Raw genomic sequence first — 27,605 nt, 5'->3', positions numbered from 1 at the left:
ATCGTTAAATCAGGAAGTATCATATGTCTTACTATGAGAGACTTATGAGAAAGCCATGTTACTCAGTTGTTCAGTTCTCCTAGCCATCTGAGCTAAAGATTTCCACACTGGCCTCTGAGTAATGAAGAGGGAAAAGAAAAGGCCTTTTCCAATCACTTTTTTAATACTTAGCCATATTCATGTCAAAAATGTATTTTGATTTGTGATTAATACATGACCACATGCTTTTAGAGCCAGTTAAACTATTCTAGAAGAAAATTTTAAAAGATAATAATGGCTTGGACCAAGGTGATTGGAGTGGAGGCAGTGAGAAGTGGTTGGATTTGGAATATCATTGTAAGGTTGACTAGATAGGACTAGATTGTATATGGAATGTGGAGGGAATACGAGTCAAGGATAATTCCTGGGTTTTTAGCTTGAGCAACAGATAAATGATATGGGGAAGACTAGAAGCAGAGTTTGGGGAGTGTTGTTTTAGAAAGAGAAGACTTCTCTGATAAGGTGACCTTTGAGCAAAGACCTAATTGAAATGAGCAAATGATTAATGTAGATATCTGGGTAAACAGTGGTTTAGGCCAAATGCACACTAAATAAAAAGGCCCTGAGGCAACAATGTGTACATGTAAATGGAAATGTAACGTAGGTCTTTGGATATAGTAGTCTAGATTTTACAGGGTGAAGTTGGGACTGGAAATAGAGATGTACAAGTTATCAGCATATAGATGGTATTTAAAGCCATGGGACTATATGAGTTCCCCCAAAGAGTGTAGATAGAAAAGAAGTCAAGCGCTGAACTCTAGAACACTCAACATTCAGAGGTAGAGAAGATGAGGAAGATCTAGCAAAGCATTCTGAGGAGTGTCCAAGAAAGTGGGAGAAAAAGAACTAAAAGTGTGTAAGTGAATGTTTTGAATTATCTTAGATTACTAAATGAAGAGATGTGAAATCAGCATAACCTTTATTTTCCTACTGTGATAGAACACTTTCATTGCAAATGTGTTCTTGTCTGTTCAGTGCTATGTATTAGTGTGGTCTGTTAATAAAATTTAGTCAAAAGACCAGGTAGATAAAGGTGCCATAGTAGAGAAAAAGGACTACAGTACAACTTGTGAAGAATTTTTCTTGGCTCATTAAATGAATTTACTTTCAGATCAAGTCATGATGTCAGCCTGTAATCCTGCAGTTTTTAATTTCTACAATTATCTAAGAACACATCCTCTTTTGCTGAGACGTCATTTTGGATCATCTGATGCATTTTCCACACACTTGAGTTTAACAGGAAAAAGTGGACTGGCAGGAACAATTAATTTAAGTGAAAGAAGATTATTTTTTACTACTGCCAGTGCTCATTTAAAAGCTGGCTGCCCCATGTTGGCTTTGGAAGTATTATCAAAGATGCCAAAAGTTATCAAGAAAACAAAACCGTTTTTTAGAACATCTAGTTTTTTGGATACTAGTAAAGACTGTTCTCCTTCTTCTCCATTGAAATTGGATGCAAGGGAAGATAAGTCTTCTGCTATTGATCATTCACAGTCACTGATTAATGGTTTTGGATCTTCTTCAGAGGGTTCCTCAGAGAAGCAATCAAACTCCACTCTTTCTTTTGACTGGAGCCAGCCAAGTGTTGTATTTCAGGATGACTCTTTAGAATTAAAATGGGACAGTGATAATGATGAAGAAAATGAGGATCTCCCTATTTCAATGAAAGCACTAAAACCTTTACAGAGAAAAATAGAAAAAAAAATAGATGAAACAAGTTCTAATTACACAGAATCTCTCAGCACACTAGATGAAAATGACATTTTAAGTCCATCAGAAGATATAATTGCAATTCAATTAAAATTTAGAGCATGTTTAAAGATTCTCACGGTAGAACTTCGTACTTTATCTACTGGCTATGAAATCGATGGTGGAAAATTGCGTTACCAACTGTACCACTGGCTTGAAAAAGAGGTAATAGCTCTTCAGAGGACTTGTGACTATTGTTCAGATGCTGAAGAATTACAGTCTGCATTTTGCAAAAATGGAGATGAATTTGGATTAAATGAAGATTCTGAAGATTTGCTTCAGCAAACAAAAGTGAAACAACTGAGAGAAAATTTTCAGGAAAAAAGACAGTGGCTTTTGAAATATCAGTCACTCTTGAGGATGTTTCTTAGTTACTGCATACTTCATGGATCCCATGGTGGGGGTCTTGCATCTGTGAGAATGGAATTGATTTTGCTTTTACAGGAATCTCAGCAGGTATGTAACTTATATGATAGTGATGTATGAAAAACAGTTTTTGATATTGCTTTTTTGGTTTTTAAATATTAAAATTATTGATTTTCTTCATTATGGTTGCTTTAAAGAATGCTCTTTTTTGTGTAGTACTTCATATTATGAATTTGTAGAGTTAGTATGTATTGTGGTTTAACGACAATTTAATATCAGGTCCTATGATCTGCTGACTTCATACTCCACATTCTTATATGAATGCCTTATAAGGTGATGGACTTATCCTTATGATAAGAGGGTATTGTCCCATAATTTTTCAATGTAATAGGTGGAATGTTGACCTCTTCAAGTCCCATCTAACTCTATAACAGTTTCTGTTATGCTTTTAATTTTTGATTGTTTCGAAGTTTTTCAGAGGGACCCCTGAATTACTTAAGTAATGGATTATAACTATAAAAAGTTGATTAACCTTTTTTCTTTGTTTTAAGGAAACATCAGAACCAGTATTTCCTAGCCCTCTGTCAGAGCAAACCTCAGTACCTCTCCTCTTTGCTTGCACAGCCAGTGCCAAAACAGTAGTTGCCAATCCATTATTGCACCTTAGTAATCTAACACATGATATTTTACATGCCATAATCAACTTTGATTCACCACCCCATCCTGATATCCAAAGCAATAAAGTAAGTATGCTTGGTTTCAGTCTTTTAACTTACCTAAATACTATGATAAAACTAAGAGATAAGTGTTGAGGCTGTTTATAAATAGTTTTAAACATCAGACTATACATACTGATTATTATATTACAAAGTCGATATTGGTTTTAATCAAGGCATACTTCTGGTCGTAGGCCAGGCTCATCTTACTTGTGTTACTTATACCCAATAGAGTACTTAGGTTTTAATCACAATGCTAGTTATTTAGTCTTATTTAGCCACTTTATTAAAATAAGAGTAATAGGTGTGTATGCAGATATATAAGTAGTTCCTTTAGCAGTTCACTTAGCCAAAAAGCTGATTGTTTTTAGAGATAGAAACTTAATATTTTGTTGTATAAGTACTGATGTGTAAGTAAAGTTTTCCTTTGTTAATATTAAAATATTATGTATTTTGAGGATAATTTGAAGTATTTTGCCCCTGTCATTCCTCTAGGCTAGACAGTGATGTCTTAACTAGCTATAGCAGAATCACCTGAAGTGCTTGTTGAAAGTTTGGATTTTTAAGTTCCCTCCAAACTTATTGAATCAGTCTGTGAGAGTGAGTCCCAAGAATATGTATTTTCAAGAAGTTCCTCAGGTGATCCTGGTGCATAACTAATCATGTAGTTATCTAATCAACCATATCATCTTCCTATCCATTATCACTCCACTTTATCTACTGTTAATATCACATTTCATATTTCATCTTGACTCACCAAACATATTGAAATCCTTTAAAATATGACCCAGTTTGACTATTTTTGTATCTCTCTCTTTTTTCCCCCTCATTTTCTGTCTAGTTCTTGCCCACCTCACAGGTTGTGATATCACATCAATTCAATTTTCTGCGTCCGCTAATGGTGGCCTCTCATATAGTTTTACCCCCTTGGATAACCTTAATCCTTATTATTTAATTTTGTCACTTCTTTTCCTATACTACTCTGTAGTATAAATGCCCACATTGCATATTATACATTTAGGAATTTTATTTCCTTCAGATTGTACTCCTTTTAGCCAAACTCTATTCTATATTTAAATTTAATAATAAACATACCCCTGGTGTATCAGTTAGCTTTTGCTGCTTAAGAACCACCCTGAAACATTAGTAGCATAAAATAGCCATCATTTATTTTGCTCATGATTCTGTGGACTTGCTCATCAGTGCTTCTGGTTTGCATCAGCTGGGCTGATCTCTGGATGTTTTCATTTCTCTTTGGTCTGCTGGTAGGTTTACTGGATTCTGGATGATCTAGGATGGCCTCATTTTCATTTCTGGTGGTTGGCAGACTGTAGGGCTTTCAGGAGAATCTGGGTCATATATGTCTCATCCTCCAGTAGGCAATCCTACCTTATTAGTCTGGGTTCTCTAGAGAAACAGAACCAGGTAGGGGGTGTGTATGTGTATGTATAAATACATAATTAGTCTAGTCTACTTTCTTACCTAGGTTAAGCTTCTCCTTCATTCTCAGATCTACTTCTGTTATTTCTCTTATCATGCCATGTTAATTTGTATGTATATATGTATGTAAAGAGCTTTATTATAAGCAATTGGCTGACATAATTATGGAGGCTGAGAAGTCCCAAGATCTGCAGTCAGCAAGCTGGAGACCCAGGAGAGCTGATCGTGCAGTTCCAATCCAAGTCCAAAGGCCTGAGAACCAGGAAAGCTGATAGTAAGTTACGGTCCGAAAGCCAGCAGCCTTTTTTTTGTGTGTGTGAGGAAGATCAGCCCTGAGCTAACATGCATGCCAATCCTCCTCTTTTTGCTGAGGAAGACTGGCCCTGGGCTAACATCTGTGCCCATCTTCCTCTACTTTATACGGGGCACCACCACAGCATGGCCTGACAAGTGGTGCATCGGTGTGTACCCGGGCCGCCAGCAGCAGAGCACGCACACTTAACCGCTACGCCACGGGGCCGTCCCCCCAAAAGCCAGCAGTCTTGAGACTGAAGACGAGCCAATGTTTCAATTCTAGTCCAAAAGCAGGAAAAGACCTATCTACCAGCTCAGTGTAGCCAGGCAGAGCTTCCCTCATGCTCAGCCTTTTTGTTCTGTTCAGGTCTTCAATTTATTGGATGAAGCCCACTCGCATTAGGGAGGACAGTCTGCTTTACTCAGTCTACCAATTCAGGTGTTAATCTCATCCAAAATCACTCTAAGAGAGACACCCAGAGAAATATTTGACCAAATGTCTGGGTACCCCTTGGCCCAGTCAAGTTGACATGTAAAATAACCATCACACCTAAGTAATTTAATGTAGTGGTCCCGAGGGTTTAAAGCACAGCAAGAGGAGAATTTGTAAGGCCTTTTTGAGGACTAGGTTCAGAACTCACATATCACTTCTCCTGTGTCCTCATAGTCAAAGCAAGTCACAAGGCCAGCCCAGATCAATGATGGATAAATAGACTCCACCTTTTGATTGGAGAAACTGGAAAGTATTCTGATCATTTTTGCAATCTCCCAGACATGGTCTTTGCTGTCTTCCTTTATATGATGATATCCTTGATTTTTTTTCATACCACATGTCTTATTGATAATTGAAGGAGAAATAGCACTTAGATTTTAATCTATTGTTCCCCATTTTTATCTACATGAAAGACTGTGATACTTCATAACTAGGTCAAGAATCTAGTCTTGTTAATAGTCTAATCTACTTTCTTACCTAGGTTAAGCTTCTCCATCATCCTTAGATCTATTTCTGTTATTTCTCTTGTCGTGCCGTGTTTAGAGCCTTCTCTTCCTCAATACAAGTGTTTGCCTTTCAGTTGCTGTCTTTTATATCTCTCCTTTCTCTAAAATTTCACTCTCTTCAAATTGTTTATTTTCTATAGTAACTAGAATATGTGGTAGCATGTTCTTCAGTGACCTGTCCGTAGATGAACTGTCATTTATTCTTCATATTTTGGTTGAGGAAGAAGCAGGTTGAGTCTCTGAGAGCTTGTATTTAATACATGGCTTATGCACTACTGAATAACTAACATCTGTTCCCATTTGCTCTTGAAATAGAAATTAGGTAGCAGGTGTGTATTTTATAATTTCTGCCAAAGGCCTCAGTGTTTTTTCTCTAATTTCTCCGTAGTAAGACCTCTCTAGACAGAAATGCATGTTAAGGAAAAAAAGGAAATAGTTTATAAGGGCATAATGATTTTTTCATCATTTTAAAATTGCTGATTATATTAGGTATTGATAAATGTTACATTTTTTTAAAGTTATACTTAAAGTAATTTTATTTTTTTTTCCAGGTATATGTAATGCATACTTTAGCAGCTTCACTTTCTGCTTGTATTTATCAGTGCCTTTGTGGTAGTCATAACTACAGGTAAATATATTTTTGTGAAATTTAAGAATGCTTGCAGTGATCGATGAAGTTTCAGATTTTGTATGCTCTTGCTTTAGAAAACCTATACAGGAGTCCACTTTAAATAATGCAAAAGCATATGACTAAAATGTTGAGTACTTTTTTTTTCATCTTTGAACTTTTAGCTTATGCCTTTATGGCATAGGAATCTCAAGTAAACTGTTGTCAGTATAACTTATTTAGCAGCCTTTTATTGATCACTGTCCAGTGCCAGATGTTGTGATACCCGTTAAGATAAGGACTCCTTCCTTAAGGTCAGTCTTGTTAGAGACACACATGTGAACTGGTAAATGATATGTAACATGGTATTGTACTTAAATAAGTACTATAATGTGATAGATAGGAAAAGGCTTGGGAGCACAGAGCAGGGAATGACTGACTTGGAATTGAGAAAAATTTTATGGAACAGTTGATGTTTATAGTTTTTCTCTGTTATGTCCTAAGGTTTCACTATAATTTATCTAGGCTTTTTAAAAAAAAAAATGTTTGACACTCTTGGTCTTTGTTTAGTTCTTTGAAATTCTCTGACTTTGTTTCTTCAAATAATTTATCTTCTTTCTTCTGTTGCCTTTCCTATTATATATTGGAACTTGTGGGTCTCTCTTATTTTTCTTTTAGATTTCCTCTCCTATGTTCCTTTTCTTTATTTCTTTTTGCTTCATTTCAGGAGAAATCCTAGCTTCGTTTTCCAGACACTAATTCATTCTTCAGCAATGTCCTGTCTTTTATTTAGCCTATCTGAGTTTGTGATTTAGAAATTCCATTTTTAATATTTAAGATTTCTGTTGATTTTAATAGCCACTTTTATTTTTATAACCTATTGCCTTTATTTCTTGACTTTTTTTAACCTCTCTTAGTATAAAGCACTTTCCATAGTGTTCTGATAAGTCTGCTTCCTCAGGTGCAGGTCTTTTAATGAGTTTGTTGTCCCTTACATGATGTCAGCCTTCTTTCGTGTTGATTTTTGGTTGTCTGTTTATCTTATGTGTTTGAATTCTCCCATGGGTAGCCTCAGTTTACTGCTCTAGTTATGTATTCCCAAGGTAGCTTCAACTTGATTTCTTTGATTGTGGTCCTCCAAGAGTTCACTTTCTTGTTATTGAGTGCGGCTTTATTTTCATTGATGTATTTTTATCTTCCTTATAATTTGCATAGGCTTACTGTGGTGGGGGAATTTTTTTGTTGTTAGTCTACCATCTTAAAACTGGAAAGTAAAGCAAGAGAAACTATTTACAAATGCATCAAAATGTTATGACTAGTAAGACTTACCAATCAGAACAGATCTAAACCAATAAATGTGCTAAATTTAAATATTATATTCATTTACTTAACATCATAAAGGTATGGGAATTTCTGACAGGGTTTAACAAAATTTTTTGTACCATTTTCTGTCCGATTTATTTCATAGTTTATGTCAAGCTGCAAATTATTTTGTTCATTCATCTGTTTACTTAGTTTTAGCTTCAAGTGCCGTTTAGTTTTGGAGAAGCTTACTGTGAATTCCCAAATTGTGTGATATACTCCTCCCTTTTGCTTTCATAGCACTGTATGCATAGGTTTTGTCTTTAAAAGCAATATGATTATTTGCATTTCTATAAAGCAATAAATTATTTGCTATAAAAGCAATGAAATTATTTACATCTGATTATTTGCATCTGATTCCCCCACCAGACTATAAATTTCATGGGGACAAAAACCATGTTTTTCATTAGATGCCTGGCACCTGGTACATATATATTGATGTAACCTACCCTGATGTAGGGTAAACTAGCCATTAAATATCAAAGTGAACCTAAACTGACTTTGTTTTTAAGCAGATGACCTTGTTTTAAAGTTTGATATACAAGCTTGCTATTTGTGGTCAATAGTGATTTAATTTTCTCATTTGTACATATTCTGTCTTTCACTAAATAAATATACTTAAAAACTATCACGTGTTTTAATTTAGAAAATTTGTCTATTCACACTTAAAGGACACTTTGTTTTAATATAGCACTAGACTATAGAGTACAGTACTTAGATGTAATAGTATAACTAATAAACAAAAATTTGTATTTAAGATATCCTAGAAGGTAGATCTAAAACATGGAAATATTACATGTGAAATTTGTTTTAAATCATTGTATATTATTATTATTATTGTTTTTTATATTGTTATTATTATTGTAGGTCATTGTAGATTATTATTATTTCGATGTTTTCTTCTGTTAGTTCATTTCAAACAAATCAGTTTACTGGAATGGTGTATCAGACAGTACTGCTTCCCCATCGACATTCTTTGAAAACAGGAAGCTTAGATGAAGCAATAACTCCCAATACATCACCGGCTCAATGGCCAGGTATAAGTAATTTACATATGTGTGAGTTTTTTTCTTAGCTTTATTGAATTTAATCAGATGAGGAAAAAGTAGATTTGGTGTGGTTTTGCTGTATGATAATCATTGTTAAATATTGTTAGAATTGATATCAGTTCAGTATTCACCACTCAATTACAAATTATGCAGTTACTTAACATTAGTATTTCCTTGATCATTATAGTAAAATAACTCAAATGTTTTTTTGTATCACTTTTTATAATTTTGCTTTTGTCATAATAGAAAAACATTTGTTATGGCAATTAAATTTTATCTATCCAATTTGAATCAGATTATAGATTTTCAGTGTTTCTTTAAATTGAACAAATAGCTCAACATTCATGCATTAACATAATAACCTAGTCTATGAATCTAGAGAAGGAAATATTTTAATCCTAATACAATAAAGTTTTTTCAAAAATTAGAAAATGTAGTTAATTTTTTATTTTTTAAATTTATTGTCAGTGGTAGCTCTGTTTGTTTTTTGTTCTAGGAATAACTTCTCTAATTCGACTTTTGAATTCTTCTGGCGAGGAAGCCCAGTCAGGGCTTACAGTCTTGCTCTGTGAGATTCTCACAGCAGTGTATCTTAGTCTGTTCATCCATGGCTTGGCAACACATTCTAGTAATGAACTATTTCGGATTGTGGCCCATCCTCTGAATGAAAAAATGTGGTCTGCTGTATTTGGTGGAGGTGCGCATGTTCCCAGCAAAGAACAGACACACTCAAAAGCTTCACCTGGTTAGTTTTTAATGTTTTATTTTATTTTATTTTATTTTATTTTATGTTTTTAAGGCTGAAGCTTTATTTATTCATCTGAATGCTAACTTTGTCAACTGTAGTTATGTTTTAATTTATTCACAGAAAGTTCTTCTTACAGACCATTTTCTTAAAGCATGAACAAATAGTTTTATGGTGAAAATGCAGTTTAAAGTTTCTGGTGCAATTTTCAACTTTAAGATACTTATGCACCAGTGATTAGAACTATCTAATGTAATTTTCTTAAGTCTTTTACTATTGTAATTTTCATTTGCTTTAAAATATACTATAACATTGGTTTTTATTCTACCCCAAATACAGATTCTCTCTTCTTTCTTTGGCAGGAAGGCACTTTGCTATGCCTAGCCCCCACCAGGTAGTGGTATTCTCCATGGAATGTGTGGGCTTTTCCAAAGCTCTTTCAACCATCAGTTCTCATAGCCCTCCCAGTCTTGCAGGCAAGATATTAGCTTTAGAAATAGGCTTTTACAGTTCAGCTTGCTATGTGTTGTTTTGCAGGGGTTGGGTACACTGGGCCAGTTTTATTTTGTTTCGCACTTATAATAGAAAATTGAGAAATTTGCTTTAATCAAGCCATATTTTTGAGGTAAAACAATGATTAGCATTTTAGAAAACCATCTCTGCTTTTTTATGCTGCTTTTAAATTCTTTGTTCTGATGTTTTCTATCCCTTAGACTTTAACATTTTTAAATGTGTAGAAAAAAAGAAATGTCAGTGCTAATCATGGTATATCAGGCTATGGCTTGAAATGACTGGAAAAACATTTAAAATGAGGCTGCTTTATGTTTTGCATATTATGATTCTGGCCAGTAGGGGTTTTGGATTTCTAAGTGTTTGTAATACCATGAAAAGTAAATATTTTAAACAATTGTATCCCCTTTTCTAAACTTTCTAATATTGAAACTATGTATGTTATATTTAAAGATTGAAATGCCAAGCTTTCTTGACCTGAAAAGAGTATTCATGATGCTTTCTACCTTTCTGTTGTTTTCTTTTTGTAATTTATTGACCTTTATGTGATAATCTTGGTTTTCAAGTTTTTAAAAATATTTTAATTTTCATAACATCTCTTTTCTAATTTTTAAAGAGTAATTTCCTGTGCTTTATTTTTTTATATCAATAAAAGATATCAATAACTTCTCATGAAACTTACCTTGGAATATATACTTAACTTCAGATATCTGAATTTAATTAAAGAAAAACTTTCAGAGTCTAAGAGTAAAATCTATAGGTCTGTTGAGATTAGTATTAAATAAGTAATTGGTAAATTAATTTTGGCCCTGTTTTTAATGTGTTCTAAGAGAAAATCATTTGTTAAGACTCTGATCTTGTTAACGTGAAATGCTAAAAAGGGATAAATATTTACTATAGAATGTCCACATACCTGTAAAAAGTTAAAAATACATTCTTACTAACCAGTCAGCAGACCTCAATTTCAACCATTTTTGCTGAGTGCAGATATGTAAAGAACCTTACTCGAAGTCCGGGTTTTTCTTTGTTTAAGCACTCAGATTTAGTTGTTTCTAGGCACAAATACCATTACATAAATTATCTTTCAAGTACTATCATAAATACCATCATAAGCTATATCCCACCACTTATCGAATCCTGAATAATCAGAGTAACCAAAAATTATCTCCATCTATACGTTTAACCTCTTGGATTGGGACATTGTAGCCAAATAATAGAATACTTAAAACATGAGGTTCACTTAGTGGTAGGGCTGGTTGTAGCCACATCCAGGTTGTGTGATGCTCATCTGTCTTTAGGAACCCAGAAACTATTCTGAACACAAAAAATCATAGATACAAGTGAAGAAGCGTTTACAAAAAAACATGAACGATGTGATTTATCAGTTTGCTAACGAGAAAAAAGGAGTATACTCTCTGAATGATGAAGCCAAAGGCCTGCTGGTTTCAAAGCTGATCTGGTTTGAGAAGGAGCAAGTAGAAAAAGAAAGAAAGAAAGAAATAGGAAAAATGGAAGAAGTGAAGATAGTAGATAGTGAAGGCAGTAATAGTAATTAGAAGCAGCAGTCCTGTGAAGCAAATCAAGTGACGGTTGGAGAGAGAGTATCTGAGAAGAGAAAATCAATGAAGGGACAAGAGGGGTGGCTTTCAATATAAGGCAAAGTTCTGAAATCTCAGTTTTTGAAGGCATTATTATGTTGTTCTGAAGGCACACCAACTAAAGCAGCACAGCAGCCTGATAAATTTTAGGTCAAGTAAGCATTCCTATGTGTTTGAATTACTGCTAAACCTAATCATGATGTCCCAAGAGTCTAATTACATTAGATAATATTCAGTTGTTGACCAAGGAAATAAAATAATGTGTTTTACAAAAGTTGATCTAGGGGCCGGCCCGGTGGCGTAGCGGTTAAGTGCGCACGCTCCACTGCTGCAGCCCAGGGTTCGCAGGTGCGGATCCCAGGCGTGCACCAACGCACCACTTGTCAAGCTATGCTGTGGCGGTGTCCCAGATGAAGTGGAGGAAGATGGTACAGATGTTAGCCCAGGGCCAGTCTTCCTTAGCAAAAAGAGGAGGATTGGCAGCCGATGTTAGCACAGGGCTAATCTTCCTCACACACGAAAAAAAAAAATTGATCTGAATTCAGCCAAAATTAGTATATATTTTTTAGTTTTTAGTATCTAAATTTGGCCAAATGAAAACTGACAAGTCTGGAATATTTCCTTTCACTGACAACCTAATCAGTGTCAAAGTATTGTATATTGAAGATGAAATACATGCTAAGAAACCCTAAAAATGTGTCTTTTAAAAAGTGTTTTCATAAACTTAATATTAGGAGAGGAATTTAAAAGTCACCATTTGTTTTCCTTTTCTGGTATGGATTCTGATTTTAATTTTCTTTGCAATAAGGGTCTCAGGAACTAAATTATATTTCTCTCTACATGTCTGTTAATGTACTTAACGTACTAATTCTTTTAGTGACATAAAATTTAAATATGACTTAAGCTTGTAATATAAGAAAATGATAGATGATTTTTATTAGACTTTAGCTTGGCAGGTCAGAATTCTTAACAAAAATGTTAATGTACATAAATCAGTAATTTATTTTTTAATCTAATTTGTGAATTCCACATGTGTTAATGAAGGATTTATTTTTTTGAGTTAATTAAAACTATAATACAGGTGTATGTTCATGGAATTCTGAATTATTTGTTATGGTTAATTTTTAAAGAAGACAATCAGCTAAGCAATAGGAATTTTCAAAAAATTACTTTTTTTCTGCTAACAGTTAGAAATCCATACTTTTGCTTTTTATTGCATATTGTAGAGCAAAACAAAATACTTTTATTTTAGAATTTTTATTGTATTTTGTAATAATATTTGCAATTATAAGAACTGTGAATTTTCAATCTCTATCTTGATAAAACTGTAGTACTGATTTTTATGTCTTCAAATTGAGGAATGAAATATAAAATGTGTGTTTTATTTGTGGTAAGCATGTCATTTTTTTTACTATGAGACTACTAATGATGTTTTTGACATTTTAAAGTATATTTTTGGCTTAGCATTTGATAATTTATGTTAAATACAGATCAGAAAATCCAGATGTTTTGCTTTTTCCCATAAAACTTGTATAAAAATAGAAGCTGTGTATTCACTGTTAGTGATTGTACATGTATGTCATTGCTATCATTTCTTTAGCAAAACAGCAACATTTCTTGACCAGAAAAGATAAGACTTCAGCACATTTAAAACAGAAAATAAAATCAACTATTTAAAATATAGTTGAATATGCCAAACACTTTTAACTGACTACTGAACCGCAAAATAACTAGTTTTGCTGGAAAGGGGAATACATTTTTTTTTAGAGTCCTTGGACAGACTTTTCATTGAGGGCCATATAATATAAATTTTAATTTAAAGTTTAAAAAGCATTCTATTCATTTCATGACTACTGGGGAAGGCAAATTCTTAGATAATAAGAATGGAGAAAGCGTAGAAGATAAAAGAAACACTCTAAGAAATGCACATGTATAAATTTTTACAGATAAATATCCTTTTATTTCACTGCTAAAGCCTGATGACAAAGGAAAGAACCTTAAAAGAAGTGAAACATCTCAGCTCTCGGACTTCGACTCACTCATTATTTCTTCCTGAAACTAAGCATGTGATCTCTCTGTCCAACCCCGTTTTCTAATATTTCTGGTAGTCCTAGGTGCTGCAGCAAAATAATGTTAACATATTTTCTCCATTCTAATTTATTTTGTGGTAAAAAACACGTAACAAAATTTACCACCTTAACAGTTTGTGTACAGTTCACTAGTGTTAAGTACATTCACATTGTTGTGAAACAAATCTCCAGAACTTTTTCATTTTACAAATTTGAAGTTCTATACCCATTAAACAACAGCTCCCCCTTATCCCCTTCCCATCCCCTGGTAACCACCATCTACTTTTCTGTTTCATGAATTTGACTACTTTAGTTCCCTCATGTAGGGGGAATCGAACAGTATTTGTCTTTTTGTGACTGGCTTATTTCACATAGCGTAATGTCCTCAAGGTTCATCCGTGTTGTAGCTTGTGACAGGATATCCTTCCTTTTTATAGCTGAATAATATTGCATTGTATGTATGTACACCATTCAAATTTTTAATAAATCTGCTGAGTTTGACTTGACATTTTATAGAAGATCCATATTGTTGCCTTCAGCCTGATTGAAAAGTAGTACTCTAGAGCAGTTATCGCCAGACTTTTTATTACATAACCCTATCCACAAAACGTGCTTGAGCAAACCCCCAATATATATTTATAAATACGTCTACTATTGTTGACAAATTTTTTCTTCTTCTTCCCCTTACCTCTGACCTCCACTCTCCTCCAGTCCCTTTCCTCTCCCCCTGCCCCTTTTCTTCTTCCTTTCCTTTGTGCCTTCTTTCCCTTCACCCCCTTCCCTCTCTTCTCCTTCTGCTCCACTGCCCCTTATTTCTCTCTTCTTTTCCTTCTCTCTCTCTTCTCCTTTTTCTCCTCTTCTCTTCCTCCTTCACTGCTTCTATTTATTAAAAAAAAAAATGTAAATAGAAGTTGTAATGTTTTCCTTCCGTACTTCAGTGAATCATTTTGAACACCAACTACCTTGGAGACTACCTTGCTCTGGTTTGGAGACAAATCACTACTTTCTATTAAAATATACATCAATTCAATTTTATAGATATTTATGAAGCAGGTGCAAGATAGTATGTGAGGTAATGATCCTAGGAAGATTTTGAGAATCAAACAGTCTGGATAATATCACCTGTCAGACGTTTTTTTATCATTAATTTTATTCTTTGAGGATTAAGAAGTACGTTACATTCACTACTGCTTTAATCTTCTGTTTTGGTCTTTTCCTTTTAGAAATCTTTGAAGTTTACTTGTAAAATCATGTTTTACATATAATTTTGAGAATGTGTTTCATACTTAATTTGTGATCACATACATTTGTACTTCCTCACACTTTCTACCTGAAGTACCCCTAATGATAAAGGGAGAGTGAATATATATTCATGCCTCGCTTAGCAATGGGGATACGTTCTGAGAAATGCATGATCAGACGATTTCGTCATCGTGCGAACATCATAGAGTGTAGTTACACAAACCTAGATGGTATAGCCTACTACATACACACCCAGGCTATATGGTACTAGTCTTTAGAGACCACCATCAGTATATGCAGTCCGCTGTTGACCAAAGCGTTGTTATGCAACGCATGACTGTATACCTTTTAGGATACCTCTTAAACTGAATTATCTTGCTGAAAGCACTAAATAGATTTGAAATCTATTTTATCTTAAACTTACATGACTTTTATCTTCCCTACATCTATGTTTCTTTCAACATAAAATGTTTTAAATCATCAGTTAAATTATTTACCTTTCTCCCCTCAGCCCCTAAATTTTGAAGATCCAAGATGTCAGGGAAGAAATTCCCTTTTTCTACCCCTCTTGTGTTCTTATGGCTGGACTAATAATAAAATTGATACAAGACTAGATTAGCAGAAGAAAAACCTGGTTTAATATGTACATATTGGAGATCATAGAGGAATGATGCTCAGAGTGTGAACAAAGCAGGAGGTATATATATATCTTTTACATAAAGAAACAATAAATTTGTGAGGAATAACAGGACAGAGAAACTTAGGTTTGAGGTACAAAATTAGAAATCTAAGCAGAGTTTAGACTTGAGTTAGTAAATTAGCAGAGTTTGTTTATATAGGCTTCTTGGCCCTGAATTTCCCAGCTCTGGTGATAAGGATGCAGGGAGAGCAACTTGCACATGTGGGATTTATTTCCTGCTTTAAGGGGGAGGAGAGACAGGAGGATTGGAATGCCCTTTTGCTTCTCAAGTAACTTTAATTCAAAACAATCAGTGGGATATTTTGGGGCAGCCTGCCCTGGGCCCCAACAAGGACAGTGTGCCTCCTGAAGCTTCATGCACTCCAGCACACTCACAAAGCTCGGTTGTTATGGGTGCCTTACATTGAGAAGTAGAGAATGAGATGGTTCTGCTCGTTACTTTGAGGTCAGTTTTTAAAAGAAAGAACATTTAAATCTAGGTTTAGAATATTAATTTTGTTGTGTCTGATTTAAAATGTTAAACTGGAAAAGTAAATGTTAACTTATTAGCCTTCCTCCTCTTAGGTTTGAATTTTAATCAAAGCTATATGTGTGTGGTAACAAATCCAGTAGTACAGAAGAAGTTATGATAAAAAGCAGTGTTGTCTTTCTTATTCTTCTGTATCTCCCATGTCTGTTCCTTAGATGTAGCCTCTTATCCATTTCTCTATTTCTGTTTTGAGTTCTTTTGGGAGTTACTTCCCATTCTAAGAAAACTGCTAAAGCATGTGCTTGGGGTGAGGATAGGGGTTCTTACAAGGGAAAGAAAGTATATATGCATGCTCAGTCCACTATCTTGACATGGAAGCCCACTTTTAAAAAGTACTTTCTATGAATCCAAAGCAGCTAAGAAATTTATTTTTCAAATTTATGTCAGTACATGGTTCTTTTTTCCTATGCATATATTAGTTTTTCTTTACTCACTCTCTAGCCTCTCCATGCCCCTTATAATTCATAAACTCTATATCCAAGTTCCTTTTCAGTTCTCCCTAATACTGATTATTTTCTTCTGTTACTAAAGTAGCCACTTAACCCCTTAATAATGGAACAGAAGAGTCAGTTTTTATCCAAGGAATGGCAGAGGGTCTTGATATTTGATTATTAGCATTTTCAGAAACAAGCAGTTGAGCACCCAGCAGCTGTATTGTCTCTATTTGGGTTCCTAAGCTTCGTGACCAGTCTAACCCAACATGATTGAAGCATAAAATTGTCTTAGGTCTTGCCACAATTTCAGGGAAGAGAAGAGGGAGCATCTAGCCTAATGACAAGCTACACATCATTTCTTTTTTGCTGGGAGGCATCACTCGAGTCCTTTTATTTATAGCATCTCAAGTAATATAACATTCAGTGCTGTGAACCTGTTTGCCAATTTTTCCCCCTATTGTCCTTGTTCATCAAAAGTGTTTTTGATAAGTAGTTTTATACTTCTGGCATTGAGCCTGTAACTTTAAACATTTCCCCCCAGTGTGATTAATTTTTTATTTTCGTGTGTCTGGGTTCGTAGACTGTACTTTCAAATGTTTTCTCCCTTTAAAAACTCTCTTATGGGGGCCGGCCCGGTGGCGCAAGCGGTTAAGTGCGCGCGCTCTGCTGCGGCGGCCTGGGGTTCGCTGGTTCGGATCCCGGGCGCGCACCGACGCACTGCTTGGCAAGCCATGCTGTGCCGGCGTCCCATATAAAGTGGAGGAAGATGGGCACAGATGTTAGCCCAGGGCCGGCTTCCTCAGCAAAAAAAGAGGAGGATTGGCGGATGTTAGCTCAGGGCTGATCTCCTCACAAAAAAAAAAAAAAAAAACTCTCTTATGTTATCCTTTAAAAACTGTACTTTTTTATGACATAGCAACCTTGGCAAAATCTATTAATTTAGCATTGTTTGTAAGTTTTATTTTTTCAAAGATCCCCTAAGCTTCTCTGTTCCTATGCCTTTTAATAATCTAAAAACAAAACAAGCAAAATAGTAACGTTAAAGTCAAATGATAAATTTATCTTAAACCATAGCATTAATTTTTTGAAAGGTAAAAAATACCTTTATATTCTAAATGTTTTACTTGAGAATTTCGTAAAACCACTGTTTGTTTTAGAATGTATATAAATGTATGTGACAGGTATATTGGAAACATGACTGTTGATTATCAATTGCTAATAAGAACAGAAAAAATTATATATTTAATCTGATGGTTCCTTTTAAAGTCATTTGAAAGATTATGTAATAATTATACCACTTTTTAGCAGTCTAATCTTAGAATACTAATTTTATTCATCTTAATTTCCTTTTTTCTGAAATAACTAAATTACTTTGTTAAACTCAGCTTGGCTCTAGCTTGATATAATGCATGAGCATACTGTTTATGCAAGCTGAGTAGCTTCAAACAATAAAACAAAATTGTATTACATACAGCACAAATATTTGCATTCCTTTGGAAGGTAAGTAAATTCTCACTGGAACCACTGAAAGAGAATATTCGTGTGCCTTAATGTAGAGTTGTTCGCCTGTCTATTAGACCATGCCTGTGTCTGGGAGATCCTTGATTCTCTTCTGGTGATTTGCATTTTGTGATTTAGTGTTTAAAGATTTGTATAACTTGTTTTTCTTTGCTAACGCCCTTAATATTCTAAGGTTAAATACTAAGAGAATACTAACTGTTAAGTGTTTAGAAGTTAAAACAATAGTTTGGGGCTGGCCCCGTGGCTTAGTGGTTAAGTGCGCGCGCTCCACTGCTGGCGGCCCGGGTTCGGATCCCCGGCGCGCACCGACACACCGCTTCTCCAGCCGCGCTGAGGCTGTGTCCCACATACAGCAACTAGAAGGATGTGCAACTATGACATACAACAATCTACTGGGGCTTTGGGGGGAAAATAAAGAAAGAAAGAAAATCTTTATAAAAAAATAAATAAGTAAATAAAACAATAGTTTGCATTTTCTCCCTCTTATTATTCCGTTGACGAGAAAATTCCATCTCCAAGCCATTTATAAAAGTCTGAATCAGTTTAAGTAGTTATGGTGTTTGAAATTTTTTATATTTTCAGTGAAAAATGTAGTTTTATATATAGATAAAAGGCCAAGTGATTACTAAAGAATCTCATAAGTGAGTGGTTGCCTTTAATAACATTAACATCCCATGATATATTTTTTTCTGTGATATTCTTAAAAAACAAAATAGAAGGATGTAGATAGTTTCTTGTCATGGTCTTAGCTAAATTTTGGACTCATTTGTAGGCAGATATTATATCCTGTTACCTACATATACAATAGATAAGTCAGCATTTGGAGAGTGAGGGACAAGTTGAAGAAAAGCAGAGATTGCTATACAAGGTGATTTTTGTCTCACTTCCTCTACCTATTTTCTTACCTTACTATCATACTAATCTGTTTTTTGTGTGTACTTACTTGTAGTTAACCTTAGATCTTGTGTAAAGATAGGTGAAATCAGTACAGTGAAAGAGTACTTTAGTAATACTTTATTTTGTTCTTAATAGTTTCTTCACTAGTGGAAGAAGGAGAGAAACAGAACAAACGTTTTAGGCTGTCAAAAATATCTTGCAGAGAATCTGCCCCACTGACCTCTTCCTCCCCACCAGTAAGCCAGGAGTCACTGACAGTCAAAGAGAAGTTCATCCCACCTGAGCTCAGTATCTGGGACTATTTCATAGCCAAGGTAATAAAAGTGCTATCCGGATCAATATTTATGTAGTTAAATGGAAATGAAAATGTTTAAAATAAGTGTGATTGTTGGTGCTTCCAAATATTTTCTCACTCTGGTTTAGAAAATTTTCGTTTTATCTGGCTACATTATCAAAAAATATTCCAGAAAATATTTTGGCCGTATTTCCAATCAGTTTTTAAGGCAGTTCTTTGATAAATTATGATTTTTGCCTTTTTTTTATTTTGAAGTATAGTTGATATACAATATTATATTAGTTTCAGGTGTACATCATAGTGAATAGGTATTTATTTACATTACAAAATGATCCCCTGATAAGACTAGTAACTGTTTATCATCATACAAAGTTAATACTGTTGACTATATTTCCTATGATTTTTGCATTTTAAACAAAACACAATTCTTAGTAAGTTGAAAAGATAAATTGGTTAACACCTTAATGCTAATGTACTTGATGGTACTTAAGGGATCAAGACTGTCAGAAGTCAAAGTGCCATCCATACTCTCATTCCTTTTCTATATTACAGGCAGTCTTGCATTGTTCTGATATATACACATTTCGGTTACCTTAGTTAAATAACATCAGTCCCTCAACAATATGGTTCAAATTTAAGTTAGCAGAATATATTAAATGTGGATAATAGGGATTTCCCTGCTAGCTCTTCGTTCCACAAATCACTATGTAAGTAACAGATGCACCTCATGATCAGTCACCAGTCACAACAGTTCTTTCAAAGTTTGTTGGTGATTGGTCATTTAGGACCTGTTATTCAGTTCATACACAGACAGAAAAGCATGTAGTTGTCTTGCCTCCTAGTCTCCCATGATAAACCCAAGTGACATTTTACGAAGTTGGATAATCAGAAGAGGGAATTGACTAACAAAGATGAAAGTGCAACAAAAAAATTAAAAGTAATAGTACTGGAAGTGAAATTCAAATCAAATGTAAAAGAAGTTATAGAAAAAATTGAGAATATTGAGTACTGTCATTTGGGAGACTCTAGATGTGCAGCCATTAACATAAATGAGCAAAGTGTGACAAAAGGATGAAGATGTTCCAGAGTGAAAGTGGCAAAAAAACTTCACATTAAAGGAACTCTGGGTAATATTTCGCAACATTGAAAACACAAAGAATAAAATGTTGGAAGCTGATAGAGACTTAGAAAGGAGTATGACAGTTTGCTAAGGATTAGAAAAGATGCTTTGTGTCCTATGTTATACAGTTAGAAGAAGGCAAGCACTATTCAAAGTACTCCTGATAAATTTTTACGAAGAAATAAAACACTTTAATTCTCAATGTTTCTAATACTTTAATTACAGTGTGCTAAATAAATATTATTTTTACTGTTTTTTTCATTTCCCTATACGTTTATAGCTATACATTATAGAGTTTTTAGTGTTCATTTCCATATACGTTAGATAGAGTTTTTAGTGTTTTGACAAATATTTTTAAGTCCCAGAACATTTGTCATTTTTCTATTGATTATTAAGATGGTTTTGCATGATTTCAGCTTGCATGGTTATTTTTACATTCCTGCACTACTATACAAAGCAAGAACTGCCGATATATATCTTCTGCTTCTCCTATGATCAGCCAGATCCCTCATTCTCAACTTCTGGCTGTTCTGTTTACTTCCTGGTATTAATTGACACCTAACTATTTTCTGATGACACCAGCCCCCAGGCCTGTTAAGCAGTGGCTTTTATTTTTCTCCTGTCCTACATGCTTCAGGGTAAGGAAGGGTGTTTGTATCTCCTTGTTCCTCATTGCCTTTTGCAGTCATTCATTCATTCAACAAATGTTTATTAAGCACTTTATTTACATGGGAATATCTTTATTTCATCTTCATTTTTAAAGCACGGTTTTGCTGGATATAAGATTGTCAAATAGCAAGGCCTTTCTTAGCTGTCTTGTTCTTAGATCTTCTTGTTAAATTTCTCTCTGGGTTGCCCTTGCCTCAGTCTGTACCACCACCACAGGCTGGTTGAGATGTTAGCCTCCCTGATTGTTAACTGAGATTTCTGTTGTTTTTGACAATGCCACTGGGCATGGAATTTTTATTAAACTCAGCCCCCTCTGGCCAAACAGCAGAGTTCTTAGTCCTCACAGACTGCCCTGAGGGCCCTGGTAGAACAGCTGTACCACAGAGTGGCAGGGGTGGAGATGGGAGTAGCCTCTGGCCAAAATCCCACATTCTCACTGTTTTACTAGAGATTTGGTAGATTTTTCTTGAATAAATGCTTCTTTATGTGTTGTGTGCATTTGGTCAATTTCCAATATCTTTATATGGTTATTTTTGACAACTTTTTATTATTGCTTTCTGGGGGGAGGACTTACCAAGCTCCTCATTCAGCTGTTCCACAAGTTCTATGCTTCTTGCTATATTTGTTTATTGGGCTTCCTTATGATACCAAACCAAGTGGGCTCACCTCCTGGTGAGTTAAATAAGACTCTATACCAGTGGAAGTTGTCTCGCAAAGTAAAGTGTATTTGCAGCAAATAGGAGGCCAAGAGGAATCATTTCCAAAGTCATGGCGTAGCGTCCCCAAACAAGGGGAAGCAGGAACTTTTATTTTGGTTGGGGAATGAATATTCAAAAGGGAGAGGAGGGTACACTGCAAATTATGGTAATAAGGCTTAATCTCCTCCTGAAGAGATCTTGCATTAAAAATAAGGCAAGGCCTTAGTCTAGCTCTTGTAGGGAGGCATGGTTAGCTTCAGGGTGGTTGCTGGTTGTGTCTCCTTAACATAAAAAAAACAGTTTGGAAAAACAGTTAAATGCTTCCAAACCCACGCTTGAGTTCCTCAGGGCATTAGTCGGTGACACTTAGACCCAAGATTTTATAACTTTTCTTTTCAAGTTTCCCACATCTCCTTTTCCATGCTCCCTCTTAACTGATGACTTCATCTTTTAAGTCATTAAAAAAAATAGAATCATGGGGCCGGCCCTGTGGCCTAGTGGTTAAGGTCTGCGCACTCCACTTTGGGATTGGATCCCACGTGTGGACCTACACCACTCATCGGCCGTGTTGTGGTAGCAACCCACATGCAAAATAGAGGAAGATAGGTACAGGTGTTAGCTCAGGGTGAATCTTCCTCAGCCAAAAAAAAAAATTAGACAAAACTCTTTCATCATCCCATCCTGAAGCTATAACTGTATTTGCTCTCATCTTATTCTTTCCTTTTCTCCTGTTATTATGAAGGAAGAGTCCTTCCTATCAGAGACTCCAGTTCTGTTCTGAATCCTGTCCTTGCTTTTCTTCTCTACCATTTACTATATGTCTTCAATTCTCTCTTCTATATTGGCTCCTTCCCGTCAAGAGAGAAATGTGCTCTGCTATCTCCCATTCCAAATCCTGCTTTGACCCCAAAACTTTTTCCAGCTATTGTTCCATTTCTCTGCTTCCTATTCTCATTCAGGTTTTCAAAACTGTATACACATTTTCTTTCTATTACCTTAGGTCCCTTTTATGTTTACCAATTGTATGACTTCTGACACAACTGCTCCGCTGAAACTGCTATTGTTGAGATTTCAGGTGGCATCCATGTTGTCAAATATAACTGAAACTTCTATATCATCATCTTAGTTGACTTCTTAGCAATATTCAACACGTGACCATTCCCTCCTTTTTGAAATCCTTTTCTCTCTTGTTCTCTTGATGCCAGTCTCTTCTAGTTTTTTCCCTGACCTTACTATTTATTCCTTCATAGTCTCCTTTCTTCATCCTTCCTTTTCTACCTGACCTGTGAATCTTGATCTTCTTCAAGATTTGGGTTTTTGGCATTTATTTTTTCTAATACGTGTCATAACTGAAGTCCTCCTGTGTTAGTAAATGGCATCTTCTTCCTTATAGTTGCTCAAGCTAGAAACCCAGAAATCATCTTTTTCCTCTCTTGCCCTTGCTCTCCAAATTTGTCAGCAAATCTGTCAGTGCTTTCCCCAGAAGATACTGTGAATCTGTTATTTCTCTCCATCTCCATCACTAACATGATATCTAGACTGCCAACTCTTGCCTTAGTTCCTGAGGTCTCCATTTCCACTCTTGCCGTTTGACTTTTCTCTCTTAAGAGACTGGTCATAGTAATAGTCTTAAAATATAAATCTCAATACCTGTTCTCTACTTAAAACTCATTAGTGGCATTCCATTACACTCTTCACTGCAACCTACAAAAACCCTACCTGATCTGTCATCTGTCATCCTCTTACTTTGGTAGGCTGCAAACTACATTTTTTTCATACCAAACTCTTTCCCATGTTAAAGCGTTTCTACATGCTATTTCCACTGCCCAAAATGCTTTTCTTTCCTCTTGTTATATGGCTTATTCCTTCTTTTCTTTTAGGTCTCACTTAAATGCCACTTTTCAAAGAGGCCTTTCATGACCGGCTTATCTCAATTCTTGTTGATGTTTTTGATCCCAACTCTGTCTGTTTTTCTTTATAGCACAACTAAATATAATTTGTGTTTAGTTTTCTATTATTTGTCTATTTTTCCACTAAAATATCAGTCTTATGAGGTCAGTGACTGTGTATATATGTTTTAAAAATTCTTATATCAAGTATACTTTTTGGCACATAGTGGATACTTACATTTTTTGTTTAATGGGTGAATAAATAAGGGAATTGTGTAGTGATGTCGAACGCATAGAATGTCAAAAACGAAACAGCCAAATACTGGTTACTTTCTTATAACGAAGTATCCAAAATGTGATAAATTGCTAATGTTAGACTATATAATTGAATATGTTAAATCAGATAGTTGGATGATAAATTCTGTAACTTTTTTTTTTTTAGCCTTTTCTACCCCCTTCCCAAAGTAGAGCAGAATATGATTCAGAGGAGAGTCTGGAAAGTGATGACGATGATGATGATGATGTTTTAGCTTCAGATTTCCATCTTCAAGAGCATTCAAATTCAAATTCGTATAGGTATGGAATATTTAATTTTAAGTTTCTTTTAGAAAATTCATCATGGCTTATATACATAATATTTTTGAAAATAATACATGTGAAATTAATAGGTTGGTGAATTATAACACATTATAACTCAGATTTCTTGAGTTGAAATTGTTAAATTCCTTTCCTTGACAGTAATTCCACAGTTAAGTTTTGATTATCTGTGAATGGGCAATCTATACTTTTTATCAATCCTCACAAATCTTGCTATTAGATTATTCCTTGCCCTTTGCTCCCTGAGATAAACAACCCCACTGTTTTTGCCTAGAAAACCTAATGTCTTTTCAATAGAACACTAGTACAGTTGGCTCACATCTGCAGATTCAGCCAACTATGGATCGTGTACTATGTTTACTGGAACCAGTCCTCTACAGATTTGGAGGGACGATTGTCCTCTAAGATATCAATGAATACTGTCTTAAAAATGGCTTCCACATATTATAAAAATAAAAAATCTTCAAAATGCTTACACTCAGCTCCAGTGCTGCATTATCCTTACATGCATGAGTGATAGTATATTATCTTATCTCTGTTGATATGTTGTTTACATCTGAAAGGTATATATATTTTATTAAGACATGGTATGTTAAAGGTGTGATAGAAAATATAAATTTTCCAAAAGAAACAAGTAAGTATACAAGAGAAAATGAAGTACTCCTTTATTGAAAGGAAAAATTATTATGAGATTTTCTCCTTCGTATTGGTCTTATTTTTTTCCTCTTGACCTAATTTTGTTTTTTGAATATATAAAATGTATACATGGCTCAAAAGTCAAACTATGTAGCTCAACGACAGAAAAACCCAAGTAACCCAATTTAAAAATGGACAAATGACTTGAATAGTCATTTTTCCAAAGAAGATACACAAATGGCCAATAAGCACATGAAAAAAATGCTCACTATCACTAATCATTAGGGAAATGCAAATCAAAACCACAGTGATTAATCACCTCACACCCATTAGGATGGCTTCTATCAAAAAACCAGAAAATAACAGTGTTGACAAGAATGTGGATAAATTGGAATCCTTGTGCACTGTTGATGAGAATGTAAAATGGTGCAGCCACTGTGGAAAACAGTATGGAGGTTCCTCAGAAATTAAAAATAGAATCACTATATGCCCCAGCAATTTCACTTCTAGATATATACCCCAAAGAATTGAAAGCAGGGTCTCAAACAGGTATTTGTTACCCATGTTCATAACAGCATTATTCCTAATAGCCAAGAGATAAAAGCAACCCAAGTGTATGATGACAGGTGAATACATAAACAAAATGTGGTCTATATATACAACAGAATATTATTCCACTATAATGGAAATGGAAATTCTAACACATGCTACAACATGGATGAACCTTGAGGACATTGTGCTAAGTAAAATAAACCAGTCACAAAAAGACAAATACAGTATAATTCCACTTATCTGAGATACCTAGTGTAGTCAAATTCATAGAGACAAAAAGTAGAATGGTAGTTACCAAGGGCTAGGAGAAGGGGGAAATGAGGAGTTATTACTTAATGGGTATAGAGTTTCAGTTTTGCAAGATGAAAAGAATTCTGGAAATAGATGGTAGTAATGGTTTCACAACAATGTGAATGTACTTAATGCCACTCAGCTTTATACTTAAAAATAGTTAAGATGGTAAACTTTATATGTATTTTACCACAATTTAAAGTAATAAAAAGCCAGTAATAAGTGTGTTTCACTTGAAATAAAAGAGAAGCTAAAATATCTTTTTTTAATAAAAAAGGCAAAACTGTATAAAAATGTGAAATCAGAGGTCTCACATTTCTCTCTTCCACGCAATTTCTCCTCTACACCCTCTCTAGATACCCGTTTTTATTAGTTTCTGATTTATCCTGTTTGCAAAAATAAGTGTGTGTGTCTGTGTGTGTGTGTGTAAAATCTTATTTTCCCTGCTTTCTTACACAGAGGTAGAAGGTATAACACTATATACCATGTTCTATAACTTGCTTTTTATTTATTATTACGTACTAGAGTTCACTCCATATTAACACTTAAAGATCCTTCTTCATTCTTTTTTATGGCTACCCTAATATTCCATTGTTCAAAACTGTAGTTTATTCAACCATTACTCTCCTGATGGATAATTTGGTTGTTTCTACTCTTTTGCTGTTGTAGATAATGCTGACATGAGTAACTGCATGCATATATTGGTTTTTTTTTTGTGGAGGTATAGCTTCAAGGTAGATTGTCCTAGTAGTGGAATTGTTGGGTCAAAGACTGGTGTACTCTTCTAAATCGCTAAGTAAATTTTTAACAGATCTACTGTTGCTTTATTTTTAGTTGGTCATTGATGCGCTTGGCAATGGTGCAGTTGGTGCTCAACAATTTGAAGACTTTCTATCCCTTTGTAGGTCATGATCTTGCAGGTAATAAATATCTTAACGTGAACTAATATTGCCATTGCTTTTGATTTACCATTTTGTATTTCTTTCAAACAGTAGAGAAAAAGTTTAAAAACTGCCTATTGTAGAAGATAGGTTTCTTTTAACCAAGCCAACCAACTGTAAATGGGTCAATCATATTGTTAGGTGCTCTTAGAAGGACAACATCCAAGAAATCAGAGGATCTAAACCTGATGTGATTGACTGTAGTCAGACTGTATTTATAGCTCTAGCCAAGATGTTGGGGAATTTAATAGTGGTAGACACATAGAAAACTAAGCAAACGCAAAAACTTAGTGATTATTAACACCAAGGAAGAAAAAGTTTGTACAAGAAAGAAAGGGGCATGATAGTATACCAGGCGGTGCAGCTATGATCTGTATTTACATACAAATAGCAAAGTAAACACCAAAATACCAATTTAACCAAAAATTATTATGTGACTATATTGGAACGATGGGGAGAGGAGAAGTTTATTCTCATATTCCATAGTGGTAAAACAGCAGGTCATTTCTAAAATTAAAAAATCAGGAAGTCACAGTATAAGCATGTTATTCAGATTTTCAGAGATAAATAACAGGAATAGCTAAAAGTTGAAAGTGGGATCAGGACTCGGAAGCATTGAATTGTAGAACTGGAAAATGCTGAATTTCGTAGTATTATTTAACTTTTTTTTTCCTTAACTTTTGTGTATTATTTTCATTTCCTGAACAAATCTTAATTGTATGCCGTACAAAAATTAGGCTGATACAAAGGTTTGTAATTAATTTTTCTCCCAGACACATTTTCAAAATATTCAGATACATTTTTTCATGTAAAATTAAAGTCAAAAGCAGTAATTGATATAGCAGTAACTGACATTATAAGTCACAAATATTATTCCAAGTACTAGTAGTATAGCTATGATGTAGTTTCGGCTTAGATTGCCCTTTTTTTCTGTTGTCCTAAGCCACTTAATTATGTTGAAATGCTATACATATTTATGACATCCTTTTTTTAATCTTTTGGATCTCTGTGCCCACATCTTCTCTGCTGAAATATGTGTTAATATCTTATT

General features: G+C 34.6%; 1 protein-coding gene across 7 annotated transcripts in view; it reads left to right on the top strand.

Moving 5' to 3' along the window:
- The window catches only part of DMXL1 (Dmx like 1), a 131,823-nt gene that overhangs the window by 64,645 nt on the left and 39,573 nt on the right, over positions 1–27,605 (top strand). For 6 of the 7 annotated variants that reach the window (XM_087429905.1, XM_004420282.3, XM_087429904.1 and 3 more), the window contains exons 24-31: positions 1,151–2,244; positions 2,706–2,897; positions 6,155–6,231; positions 8,482–8,609; positions 9,118–9,366; positions 19,002–19,180; positions 23,980–24,113; positions 26,448–26,533. In XM_087429905.1, coding sequence (XP_087286031.1) covers positions 1,151–2,244; positions 2,706–2,897; positions 6,155–6,231; positions 8,482–8,609; positions 9,118–9,366; positions 19,002–19,180; positions 23,980–24,113; positions 26,448–26,533 — 2,139 coding nt within the window. Of the gene's footprint in view, positions 1–1,150; positions 2,245–2,705; positions 2,898–6,154; positions 6,232–8,481; positions 8,610–9,117; positions 9,367–9,728; positions 9,843–19,001; positions 19,181–23,979; positions 24,114–26,447; positions 26,534–27,605 lie in introns of all 7 variants that reach the window. The other variant, XM_014796571.2, reaches the window with a different exon arrangement.

The sequence above is a fragment of the Ceratotherium simum genome, chromosome 4, assembly GCF_057802395.1.
Source record: "Ceratotherium simum simum isolate JZ-2026a chromosome 4, ASM5780239v1, whole genome shotgun sequence".
NCBI lineage: Eukaryota > Metazoa > Chordata > Mammalia > Perissodactyla > Rhinocerotidae > Ceratotherium > Ceratotherium simum.
The sequence above is the reverse complement of the archived record's forward strand: the minus strand, read 5'-3'. Positions and strand labels throughout refer to the sequence as shown.